General features: G+C 36.9%; 2 protein-coding genes across 3 annotated transcripts in view; both read right to left on the minus strand.

The window, feature by feature from the left end:
* sncaip.S (synuclein alpha interacting protein S homeolog) overlaps positions 1 to 13,298 on the minus strand; it is a 149,375-nt gene that overhangs the window by 71,895 nt on the left and 64,182 nt on the right. The window lies entirely within an intron of this gene.
* Positions 6,934 to 10,549, minus strand: LOC121399503 (taste receptor type 2 member 1-like). Its single transcript, XM_041580424.1, has one exon. It carries the CDS (start codon positions 9,278 to 9,280, stop codon positions 8,291 to 8,293), a length of 990 nt encoding a protein of 329 aa, XP_041436358.1. The 5' UTR covers positions 9,281 to 10,549; the 3' UTR covers positions 6,934 to 8,290.

The following is a 13,298-nucleotide window of genomic DNA, read 5'->3' on the forward strand; positions in this document are numbered from 1 at the left end:
TTTGATTATTTTACCATTGTCAGAACCATGCTTGTTGAACATACTTAAATGTATGTAACAAAGGATATCATCACAACAAAGCATTTTAATTGTGACCATTATGTTAAATGTTCAGCAGTGGCATCACTACAAACAGCTGAACCTACAACTGCACAACCTGAGACCATTGCAGGGTTAGCTGTATGGATCCTCGTCCCTTCCAACTATTAAATTCCCTGTCCCCCCAGCAGGCCGCAAGGGGAGGACAGAATGGCGGTGCGTAAGTTTGTGAGCCAGATCCCTAAACAGCCTTATACTGATCCATTTCGCCTACAAGGCTTCATCCAAGTGGAATGTATTTTTAATTGTTTATAAAAGCTTTGGAATTGGTAAATAATAACCTTTATTATCTTTTTGAGGAACTATTCGTATTAACACAAACAGGGAATAAATACTTAAATACACAGTTGGGATGAGGTTTCTGTCCCAAAGAGCATGCAGTCTATTAGGAAGAGGAGTAGGGAAAGAAAAAAAATGGGACAGTGGAACCAATACATAGGTCGAGGGTATGTTACTATGGATAAAGATTGGCAAAGTGATTCTACTAAAAAGTGGTTATTGACTAAAGACGGCCATTCTGCATTTGGCTGCCAAATACATACAAAATAATTAGCCACACACTGGAAAACAAACTTCCTAATGATCATAAAAGCCTTGTTGTATGGTGTGGATTTTGCCAGTATATTGTGAGCCTATTGTGACCATCCTATGCATGCGTGTTCCAAGCAAGGAAGCCTTATAAAAGAACCTCTTGTCAAAACAAAATGTTTAATGAGCCCAAGCCTGAGGAAAAGTAACTTATATTTAACTCGTCAATATGTCACAGTCAATTTATTACACCAGTTAATTCTCAGAATGTTACAGATTCACTGAGTCACCAAAAGATCAATTTGCTTTCACAGCTCTGCTAGAATTCCCAGTGGAATAGTGTAATGAAAACAGTGGTCTAGGAAAATGTGCGCATGCATACTGTGTAGTCTGTATAAAAGGCTCGTAGCATGAATACAATAATGCTTGCAACTCTTATTAGACAATGATCATTTGATCACTGAGGCCTTTGCTGACAATGCAATTTTTAAAAAAATTTAGACATAATTTGGCAGCCGCATTAAGCATGTAATGGAAATAAATCACCTAAAATACAGCATTGTATAATATGTCTGCTATTTTACCAAAACCAAAATGTTCAGTAACTTTGCATATATTTATCTACTGAACTCTGCTGACTCTATGAATGATTTGCATACTGTGTGTATAAGCTCTTTTGATGTCTTATTGATTTTATGACCATATTTTATCTAAAACTCCACTAAGGTTTTTGGGAAGAAAAAGCGTCTCACTCTTGTTCCTGGAACAAATCGTTGGCACAGTCCAGTCAACCCTCTTATAAGTAATAAAGTAAAGTAATTACTAGTCTGCATGTGTAATGCTGAGCATAACTTCCCAGGCTGTGTTTTATCTTCATGCTAAGCAAGACTGTAGTTACCATATACAGAAAGATACTGGACTTTCTATCAGTGAGGCATTAGGACTCCAGGGTTTGTTAAATTTCATCTGTAGTAAAAAACATTTGTTTAAGAAACCCTGCTTATCTCCCTCTGGTGGCGTAACTATAGAGGAAGCGGACCCTGCAGTCACAGGGGAACCCAGGGAACAGGGGGGCCTGGACTGTGGGGTCTGCTTCCTCTATAGCTAATTTGAAAAAAAAAACCTCTTCCCCTGCTGTTCTCTCACCTGCTACAAGGAAGGGGGCGCAAGTCGGCAGGAGTCGGGGTGGGGAGTGGGCGGGGGTGGAGGTTGGACAGCGGTGGGAAGTTGGGCATTGGAGTGCGCCAGGCCCCTCTGAAGAATTTTTTGCAGAACTCTAGTTACGCCACTGTCTCGCTCACTCTCTGGTATACAGCAAGCAATTCTGTATACTGCAGCCTAGGGTTTTAGGATCAGTGACCTCAAGTTTGACACAGAAATATATTGGTCGATGTTTATTGCTTGCTGTGTCCCTTTCCTTTTTATTCTGTAATATCACAAAGACTATAAAGACAATAGTAATTGACAACCTATATTCGCAGTCGCACACATAAAAATAACATCTTTCTAACTAGTCTTATCTTGCTCCCTCCGACACATAAAACTCTCCATTCCCTCAATGTGTTTTGCCAGCTCCAAAATGCAGTGCATTGTTATTGTTGGGCTCCCAAGAGAACTGGAACACACCTGAGCTCTTGCACAATCGATCCCATGGGCATGCACACAATTCAATAATAGGTTAAAGAGACAATACCAAAAGACTTACAAAATGAAATCTGCAATGTCATCAAGGATCCAGCATATCCACTAGGAAAATGTGACAACATCATGTGTCATTAAATACAGGGTGCCATCTCTTGCTCTAGTTTTGTAGAAACAGTACAGTACTCATTCACTGAAAAAGCAGCCTCTTCTTTTATTCCATATATTGCTGAACTATTTCTTATTTCTTGGGTCCTCTGCAACGAAGTTGTGAACTACAGTGAATAAGGTGGAGGAAGTATTTCAGTAAGACAGTGCATGCTAGCAGGTGCAGTATTGTCCCTTGCACATTTACTTGCCTTAAAGTCTTAAAATCACTGGCTTTCCAGATGGTTTCTGCATTAACCATGTCATCTGTCAGCTATGCTTCCCCCCCCAACAAAATTGATGGCTTTGTGGTTAACTATTTGCACTGACGTTCTTGGCAATAAATACAGTTAATGGATGGAACATTCACAGTATAAAATAAGAGAGATCCGTGTATGAAATCAAGAAAATTCCACGTGAGGAATATGTCTGTCAGAGTAGATAAAGCTATTGATCATGTCTGTAAAACTGTTAACAGTAGCTTTTTTCTCTTTGCAGGTCACGCAGGTGAATTGGAGCATAGTCAAGCTGTTATTGGGGGGAGGACTCAAAAAGTGCAGGTCAAGTTTCTAGAAGGAAGGAAGAGGAACTGTTTGTGGCTGAAATGGAGAAGTCTAACCCTGTATGAGAAATGCATTTTAGATATTTTATTCCATTGCAGATTAAGGGAGTCATGAGACTTAAATTGGAAGGGAAACAGCAGTAACAGTCATCAGACCAAAGCATGCCCAAATTAAATACACAACCCAGACGACTAGGAACATTTAAATAACAATGTTTTTTTTTGTCAGAATCATAGACTATGAATTTTGACAATTTTTGCTTTTTGAAGTACATGGTAACCTCTTCTTCAGACTGTCAAAAGCTGTTTACAAAAAGACTTTTTTGGCTGCAACATTTCTCATCCCTGAAGCCATAGACAGAATCTTTTAAACATCAGAATGGCACCAAACTGAGAATTCAGTTTGTAGCTCAGACAAATCCCAGCATTATTTTCAGGATTTACTGTAGCTATGGCTTGGGCAAATTAAACTTTTCATGCTGTGTGACTTTAAAACACTGGGAGCGCGAACGACGACAACATCAGATGATGCAATTTTTTTATTCTGTGTTAAAGGGGAAATATCGCAAAAATAAAAATTGAATATAAGCTTCCGTATACTGAAATAAGAAACTTTCTAAATGCAATCGATGAAATATTCTGTACCGTTTCTGAAATAATCAAGTTTATCTTCACTATCCCTCTCTCAGCATCTGTTTCTCCTTATTCTTTCAATATCAAAGTTTAAGAGACATGTATTTAAAAATCAGATCGAAGGACCACAAGGTAGAAGAAAAAGATGTGCAAAGCAAACAGTTCTTAGTTATACCCATACTGTTGGAGTCATGTCATATTTAATAGCAGACTAAACTCTTAATCTTGAAGGCAACCCTATTGGTGGTGCATTGCAAGTGTCATTTTACAAGTATGTGTTTTATTGCTCGTTTTTACAGTCCTGGGGAAGAAAGAAGTACAAAAATAATGTATTTCACTCAACACAAGTAAAGGGTCAGTGCTGCAGTATTATACAAAACCTGCAATTGGGTTAGGGAATCCACATTTAATTTCTCAGCTCTAATGCCCATTATGGGCACCTATGTGTAGATTTGTTTTTCAGTGATGGTGATGAAAAACAAGCCCTGCCCCAACTGACCTGTTGACTCCATAGTCATCCCTGGGATCCATCACTGAACTACCCTAGAGGCTTGGAGAAAAATTAAAATATGGCCCTTAACGAGGTCAACACTGTGTATTTATTTCATGCCTACCTGTTTTTCTGTAGTTAGTTGTAAAGTTTTCAAAATGCATAAATGCACCCCTTTAAAAATAATAATACAATTTATTGTTATGTTAATTAAATTATTTGGATTAATGGTAGCTTCAGAAAAAAATATGTATTTGTTCTATTCTTCTTTCCCCCTTTAGACATACTTGCCAGATATTTTTATTGCTCTTTGAGAACTGCAATAAGAGTCGCTTGATGTCATCAACAATTGAATTACAGCTTCTACAGTTTCCGTGCTGCTGATCTTGGTTGTTATATGATACTTCCCAACAGGCACAGGGATTATTCCATTCAGGTCAGAACAGGAACAGCCAGAAGCACAGGGTTTCACCTTATTGCTATACAGCAATACTTAGCAGGGTTGGTTTTAGGGATAGATAGAAAGGCTCACTAGTCACTTATTAGTTGATACACAGCTAAAAACAGGAACCGCACATCATTGACTCTTACAGATTCCCAGTTATGGTGGTTGCTGATAATTATTTTATATTTACAGAATCTCAGAGATATATAACATGTGGCTACATGGTATATAAACTACAGCTTTCAGATTCCACTGTCTAGAATGATAGGAGCAACGCTGTAAGGCAGATGTATCACATACTCAGAATTAGGTGATCACTGCAAAGATATTATTCTGAACAAGGGATCAAAGGTCCATTTACACTTTGGTACAGAAAAAGAGCAGATAACTAGTTACATTTCCTTCTCATTAATTCCTTTTTTGCCTCACATTTCTTTTTTCCAAACACTAAATGGCAGTTAAAACCCCAAATAATATTTTGCTTGTGTATTTGTTTAATTACACTTGTGGCTGACACCAATATGTGGCTGACTTATTGGTTATTGGTTATTTTGGCAAGGCAGATTTTAGCTGCCAGATCAGGTATTGGCTTTCCTATTGCATGTGGGTAAGAATATGGCAGCCCGATGCAATTACATGAAGGTGCAGACAGAAGTTCAAATGATGAGTTTTAATTGCCATTAATTGCACACATTTTATTTCCTCTCTCTCTGTATTATGAAACATTTAGGTTTGGATTACAAATGTATTTTATAATTTTTTTTACAAGCAGTCCATGTATGTGGAATGAATGATTTTTTTTAAAAAGCCATCAAAAGCCTTATTTCACTAGGTCTCCTCTTAAATAAAAAAAACTGTTCCAGGAATAGGGTAGTTAATCTGGCAGACATAATCTAAGTTCCATTGAAAGCTCTTTAGTATCACATATTTGGTTACTGTTCACCTCATCCCACTCCTATAAATGTGATCGCTTCTGCTTGGATTGCAGGCAAGGGATTATTTTGTGGGCAGACTCACAGATGTCTCCTATCAACCAAGAAGAATTTTAGAGCCCTATAATAATGCCTCAAACATTTCTCTCAGATCGAACCACCTCATTACACATAATTCCCTTTTAATAACTGCCAGGCTCTTACTTCTCTAAAGACACTGACATTTTCAGTAGCTAATGAAAGTGATTGTACCCTAAATTAAGTAAGCTGATGCAGCAGGACCACCACTTGACTATACCAATTCTTATGTCCATGAATTGTTGCTATTTAGTAGTTTAAAAAGCCCGTATACCAGGGGTCTTTCTCCAGTGACTATGCCTGTAAAAAAAGATATACATCCAAGCATAAATCAATATAAATAAGCTAAATTTTTTATGCAGCCAAAATGCAAATAAACTTTTATTCAAACCTCTCGTAAAACACCTTAACTTAACTTAAGCATTGTCAGCTCAGGGCCAGTATTAAGGCAAATATTTCTTAAGTGTATAAATTTATAGCTGGAAAGTACCACAAATTAAAAAATGCCTTACAAAAAAAACATGAATGTCTTTTAATGTAATTCCAACCAATTGCAATTTAATCATTCTTTAGATTTCTCTGTTTTGTTTCCATTTTGGTTTGGATCAAGTTCTGTGCTTGGCCTTTCTTTGGTTTGTTATAGATACGGCGAGCAAATGAATGGAAGGGTCCAAAAAATATTTTATTTCTTTGGCTGTGAAAAGCTCTTAGACTTCAGAGAGTGATCCCAGGTTATAAACTGCCACTGGATTCTGAAAGTAGCTGTGCTCAAAGTAATGAGTTTTCCATAAAAATGTACATTCAGTACAGCGTTATTTGATGATCAAGGGCAGGATGTAAATCTTTTCTGGATGTAATTTACTATTTAGAGCAAGGCCAGTTGGGCAGAATGTGCATTTTTCTCTGATACCCCAGCAACAGAGGGGCCCTGTATGAGAAAACAACATAAACAAAAGAATTTTGTACCAGTTTAAGGTACTTTTAGGGGGTTATTTATCAAGGTCCGAATTTATCTCAATATCGGCTGCCAACCCACTCGGGTTTTTTGCGCTTATTTATTATTACATTTCCCCAAAAATTTGCTTAGCTGGAAAAGCTCAGATTTTCACCATTTTTTCGTGAATTTTCCCCGAAATCTCTGATTTTTTCGGAGTTTTCACCTGAGAGCTCCGAAAACATCATGAAATTGTCCGAAACCCCCGACACAACCAAAGACTGTTCCCATTGACTTTTATGCAACCTCGACAGGTTTAAGAGGCCGTGTTTTTATATTCTGGCTTTTTAGCCCTCTGGGTTTAATAAATTCCGAAAAATTTGTGATTTTTTTAAAAGTCAGATTTTATAAAAAAAAAAACACAAATTTTTCGGATTACGGGAATTTCGGGTATACGGAGCTTAGTAAATAACCCCCTTAGTATATACTCATGTAGAAGACTTTGTCTTGATATGACATGAATCATGCCACAGCACAATATATCACAGCATTTGTAAGAAAGTTGATGATTTTTTTTAAATGGAAAAGACAGTTTTCTCTATCTGTAAATCAGAGATCTCCAACCTTCAGAGATCTGCTGGCCTCTGGCTGTTGTTGAACTACTATTGGGATGTGGGATTTGTAGCTGAACAGCTGCAGGGGTGAAGGTTGGACAGACCTGATTAAGGTAAGTATCTCCTCCAGCCTTCCTGCACTCCCCCCCAATATTTTTTAGCCTGATCCTAGTTAATGGAATACTTATTCAGTTGTAAAAAAACTCTTAGATCAGAAAGTTCAAGAGCTGTTTCTTTGGTTCCATAAATGTTGCTTGTTGCAAATATATCATATCTCATCATATATTTCCATATCTCTTGCACTTCATTATAAGCAAGGTTCTGCAACCTTAATTATCACACTTCCCAGAATCCCTTCATAGCTGCTGTGCCATATTGTCTCATATAAACTGATGCCAATAATCGGACATTTCACTGCTTCCAATTATGGATTGAAAGACCACTATAAATCTATCCAGTTCTGCTAGGAATCCTAAAATGGCATTGATTTATGGTATCTCTCCATGAGACAAAGGGCCAGATTAAATTCTTATGTACTGTGGTCTACAGTGAGTTGCATTCACCTTTCAATTCAGCTGAGTTCTACATTTAGAAAAGACCACATAGTGCTTTATATAAATCAGATCTTTGTGACTTCAGAAGTTATTATAAAGTGCCTGCAAATAATTTTAATGAAAGTCCAATAAAACATATCACATCCAATAAATGATCCAGTTTTCACTAGCACAATTAAGGCTAACAAGCAAGGCTAGACAGAAGCAAACACTTCACCTAGGAAAATCCAATAACTTGCCAAATAATAAAATATAATTTTATTATTATAATATAAGCCTTTTGTGCCTTGAAAATATGGTAAAAAATTACCATAGAAAGTAGGTCACAAAACTCTACAGTCTTTCTGAACTTAAAGAAGGCTTTTATACACAGACAACTGGAGACCTATTACAGCTCCAAAAACTCTTTTGTAAGTTTTTAAATGGTGCAAGAGAAATAAAAGCAGATGGTGCCCGCATGCTTTGTGCCTGGTAATATGTGCTTTTGTGTGATCACAATGGTACAAGGAAAATTCAAATAGTCAATATGGTATCACGCTGTCAATGCACATTATAATGCAGTATAGCAATTAGTAACCCAGGCTGGCCTTTTCGGTTTTTAAAATTTGAGATCTTAATATGAAGACATGTTCCTCAGTTTTTGACGGCAGAATTGTTTGGCAAGGATTTTTCAGAGTCCAAAGGCTTGCTCTTTTGTGTAATTGTACAGCAGAAGGAGCTCATTGATCTGAGCCTTATTCTTATCTTGTAATTAATTAACATAAGCAAGTATGGACTAAGACTTGAATATCCAGAAAATAAAACAGCAAGAACTGTTGTAGAGAAGGACAAGGAAGTCATATATTTTAGAAAATAGACAAGAATAAAATGTGAAATCCATAGGGAGGTGACCAGGGTCATCAAGAGTATTATCAATTTTGATGCTCTTATTACCTCTGCATTATGGCCAAGCCAAATATTTCCATAAGTAGAATTTTGTCGCTCAAAAAGAAAAAGTACAATTCGAAAACTGACCATGAGTAAAATGGCCAAAGGGAGCAAGTCAATGAGAACCATCAAAATTTGCTCATAAGACAGTTTCACAGTATCATCTGTAAATAAAATACCACATTCCACATTGAGACAGTTGTGATGAAAGAAGTTTGAAAAATTCAGTGGTACTTCATTTTCCACGTTCTCCCCGTATACCAGATATGGACAGCAAAGTGCAACTGCAGTAATCCAGAGAGCAAAAACCATCATTAAGTGAAATCTGCGCCACTTGCGATTTGGAAGTGCTCGTAGTGGATGGACAACGCAACTGAGTTTAAAGCAATACAATATGGCTAAATACAGAGTAAACCAAATCTCCAATGTTGTGCCCACTGACCCAGCAAAAATGCCAATTTTGCACGCAAGAGAAGTAGAGCGAATTCCAGCACTATATAATATATTTATAGTATTGACCACCAAGTTCTTGACTAAATGCGCAACTGCAAGACTGAAAATAAGAGCAAAGGAAATTGGCAGACGTCTCTTGATGCATCTCCAGGTACAGTAAATCAGTATGGTGTTTCCAAAAAAGCTCACAAAGATTAGGATGCAGCAGGCAATTATCCTGACACTGTTTGCCGGAAGCTCCATGCTTTCCTCAGTGAAGCTTGCTTGAGGATTCTGTCAATTTTACAATATCAAGTAGCATCCAAAGAGGTCTTTGATTATGGTCATACTGAATATCCTCTCACACAAGTCAGAGAAATCGCTAGAACTGTAAAAAAAACTGTTAACACAGGTTCCTCTGGCTGCATTCAGTCCTGCTACCGTGCAAGCAATATGGTATCATCATGGGACTGAGTAATGGAAAGACACTGCATGTGCACCTGATAATTAAATCTCCTAGAAACCTGGGAAGACTTAAGCCATTTATTACTATTTCTCTGGGGGATTTTGACTTCAATACAAAATCTAAACTGAAACAGAGAAATAAACACAATCCATTCACTCAATAATAGAAAATGTAATTTACTTAAACGGAAAGTATTGAACAACCATTGTTTGAAAAGAATGTAGCCCAAGCAAATTACTAGCAGACGTTGGATTTGAGTCTGTAATTGCTATAATGGATTTGATAACGTGACTGCAATTCATTTAACACTGCAATAGAAACTAAATACAGCATGAGATGTATTGTAACTGACTGCAAGATATGTTGTTTGTTTGTTTTATTTTATTAGTTTTAATATGCAAAAGGCATTTTTATTTTAGAATGTTTTGTAGCATTTAATAAGACAAAGTAAATAAAATTTCAAGTACCGGGTTTTTTTTTACAATGCAAAATAACCATCAAGGTTAGGGATAGAGGGCCAAAACAGAGCTGAAAAGCCCTTCTCATTGCAAGAGATGTGAGAAAACAGTTTTCATAAATCGAAGGGATTCATAGATTAGACAATATATGTGCTGTTAACCCCGTGGTTCTGGAAGCATAGTTGGCCAAAGGGGCATAAAGGTGTAATCAGTATGTCTTCGCCATTCCATAAGCGAGAGTTAAGGTCTCCTTGATGGTTTTTCCACCTAGCTGTTATCCAAGTCCTACCTCTCAAAAACCATGTTACAATATATTGTATTCATGATCTAAAAAAACAAACAAAAAAAAAAAACTTAAAGTTTGGATTTATAAGGTGTATGGGCATTGGTGGTAGCATGCCAGCTAAGCATATAATGTTTATCTATTGGTTTATTTTGATAATTACACCCATGGAAAGAATGGACTTGGCCAACACATTTAAGTGGAAAAAAATGGAGGGCTCCCTATATTTGTGTCTTTCTTCCCTATAAATAACATGGGCATCAAGCATCATTAGCCCCCAGTGACAACCATAATAATGGTTTTATGCAACAATGTATGTATGTATGTTTAACTTTATTTGTAGCGCTCTTAAAGGGCATGTAAAATCTAAAATAGAATAATGCTGTATTTTGTATACTAAATATAAACATGAACTTACTGCACCACAAGCCTAATCAAACAAATAATTTATGCTTTCAAAGTTGGCTACAGGGGGTCACCATCTTATAAGTTTGTTAAACATCTTTGCAAGACTAAGACTAAGTGCACATGCTCAGTGTGGTCTGGGCTGCTTAGGGATTGTCATAAACAAAGCTGCTTGAGTTCTGCATGGCTGGTAAGTAAGGCGGGGGCTCCCCCTGCTGTTCATAAGTATGATTGTTTCCCTGCTCAGCAGTTAGGGACCATCTGACAATTCCTATCCACAGCAGTAAATGAAGGGAGAATTTCACTGCATACAGTCAGGTTTCTTATGAAAACGCTACACATTTTTTAATTAAAGTATATTGGAGATAGGTTTCTTTTTCATTAAAGAAAGTAAAAAAAAGTGGGATTTTATTTTTTTGGCTTTACATGCCCTTTAAGGAGCCGCAGTGCTGTACAATTTATGAAAGCACAATATAAATAAAAGTAGAATATATATATATATATATATATATATATATATATATATAAAAGTTCGCAATAAATATATAAATACAGTATACAAAGTACAGAGCTCATATAACAACACAGAACTTGAGTGATATGTGGTAAGAGACACAGTGGGAAGGAGGTCCCTACCCCATAGAGCTTATAGTCTGTATAGCATCTCACTTCTCTTGCAGTATTACACTATAATTCTCTTATGTCAATCAAGTCCATTGGCTAAAGTTACAAGTATTTCTTTATAAAGCACACCAAGCATTCCACCATTATCCATCTACATTTTACCACCAGTCAGTATCAGAGCTTATAAATATGATAACCTCCTCAGCAACATACAGTAGCTGATCATCATCAACATGACTGTCATATAAATATAGATAATGCTCCCTATGCCAAATCCAAATTTCAATATGTTTTACTGAATATTTATTAAAGAGCAAAACCTCATTTAGCATAGTAAATAGCATATTTTGGTTATAAAAAATATAAAAATAAATACATTTTGATGAATGAACTTTAACATAGTAACTTAAGTGAAAAAAAAGATGCATGTACCTTGAGCATTTTATGACTAAATGAAACCTGCCTAACCAATTTACCTTCAAGATGGCAATGGATCTGTTTTGTACTAAAAGCCTGTATCTTCTTGCTTGCTAAAAAGCCATCCAATGGCTTCTTAAAACTATCTAATGGTGCTGCCAGTACAGTGACTTCAAGGAGAGATGTCACAACTTTAGAGCTCTCAATGTAAATAAACCCCTTTTCAGATATTAAGATGGACCCTTTGTGTCATAATTGGTAACCCACAACTTAGAGCAATTGCCACGGTCCCAGTCACAGCTACTTGGGTACCCCAAGTCTTAAAGTGGGAGGACCAGGGCAAAGGTTCTGGGCGAGAAGGGAACTAGATCATAGGATGAGGACTAAGGATACTTACAAGAATTAGAGTCAGGCAGGTCGGGTCAAAACCAAAATAGCAGCACAGTACAAAATCAGGACCCAGAAGAGAAATCAAACTGGCAAAGGGGTCAGTCCAGGCAGAGTTCAGTCAAAGTCAGGATACAGGCAGGGGGTCAGGAACAGATAAGCAGAATAGAGAGCATACCCAGGAACTATAGACCTATAACGGGCATGAAAGGTAACTGAGAGGTAGGGCTTTATTGGCTGGATAATTGGAGATTTAGAACAGAGATTACCTATAGCCATCTTACCTATAGCCATCATATCTACCTAAGGATATTATTATATATGTAACCTACCAGTTTGCTCAACTATATGAGAGTTATGGAAACTGCATAGTAAGCAGTAGTTTTCTGGTTCAAATTCAAACAGGATGTTAAACTTTGTGTCTGCTCGAAAGATCTACTGGTAATAAAGCATTAGACTACAGAGTTTAATGTACGACCCCCTTACATGAGTATCTCATATTTCCATACACTTTAGCAAGTTAGCCCTTTGTACTCCCTCTAATTCAGTAATATCTGGTTTGAGCCTTACAGGTACTTTGTAAAGGGGAAAAATTTCCTCCTGTGAATCTATACCCATTTTAATGCAGCTCAAAAGCTTGTTTGCCTAGGTGAGTTTGCTTTTTTTCTACAGTCATCAACACAAAAATCTGACCACAATGTCACACAAAAAGATGGTATATGTCTTCATCCACAATCCTTTTCAGTCCAATCTCCACCAATATACAAACATAGCAACCTATGGGGAGAATGGTAATCAGCTGCTTCATGTGCCTGTGCCAGTTCCAATGGCAAAATAGAAAACTAGCCTAACTTATGATTGCCATGTAACTGGCCAACCCAGAGATGCAGTCATAATGCCCCTTCTTATTTGTGTCAATGTACACTTCTTTACTCATCGGCATTCAATAACTATGTTGACTTATTCAGTTCAGTGTTAATGAGTTCTGATTTGATCTTTGTTATTTTTATGTTCATCCTGTACTGATACAAAAGATGCTGGTTAAATTAGTCATAACTGAGGTGCAAGAGGATTGGTACAGATTTTCTGATCAGTAGATATTAGGAAAAAAGTTTAGCCTCACAAAAAGGCATTACCTCTCTAAAATAAAATAGCATTTCAGAATGTTTAACACTAAAAACGGTGATTAAACTTCAGCAAAGCAGCAATAATAAGGTAATCTGATGACCGTGTTACACATCT

The sequence above is a fragment of the Xenopus laevis genome, chromosome 1S, assembly GCF_017654675.1.
Source record: "Xenopus laevis strain J_2021 chromosome 1S, Xenopus_laevis_v10.1, whole genome shotgun sequence".
NCBI lineage: Eukaryota > Metazoa > Chordata > Amphibia > Anura > Pipidae > Xenopus > Xenopus laevis.

Bases quoted from the DNA above. Each gene is read 5' to 3' on its own strand.
- LOC121399503 (XM_041580424.1), bottom strand. From the start codon at position 9,280: ATGGAGCTTCCGGCAAACAGTGTCAGGATAATTGCCTGCTGCATCCTA.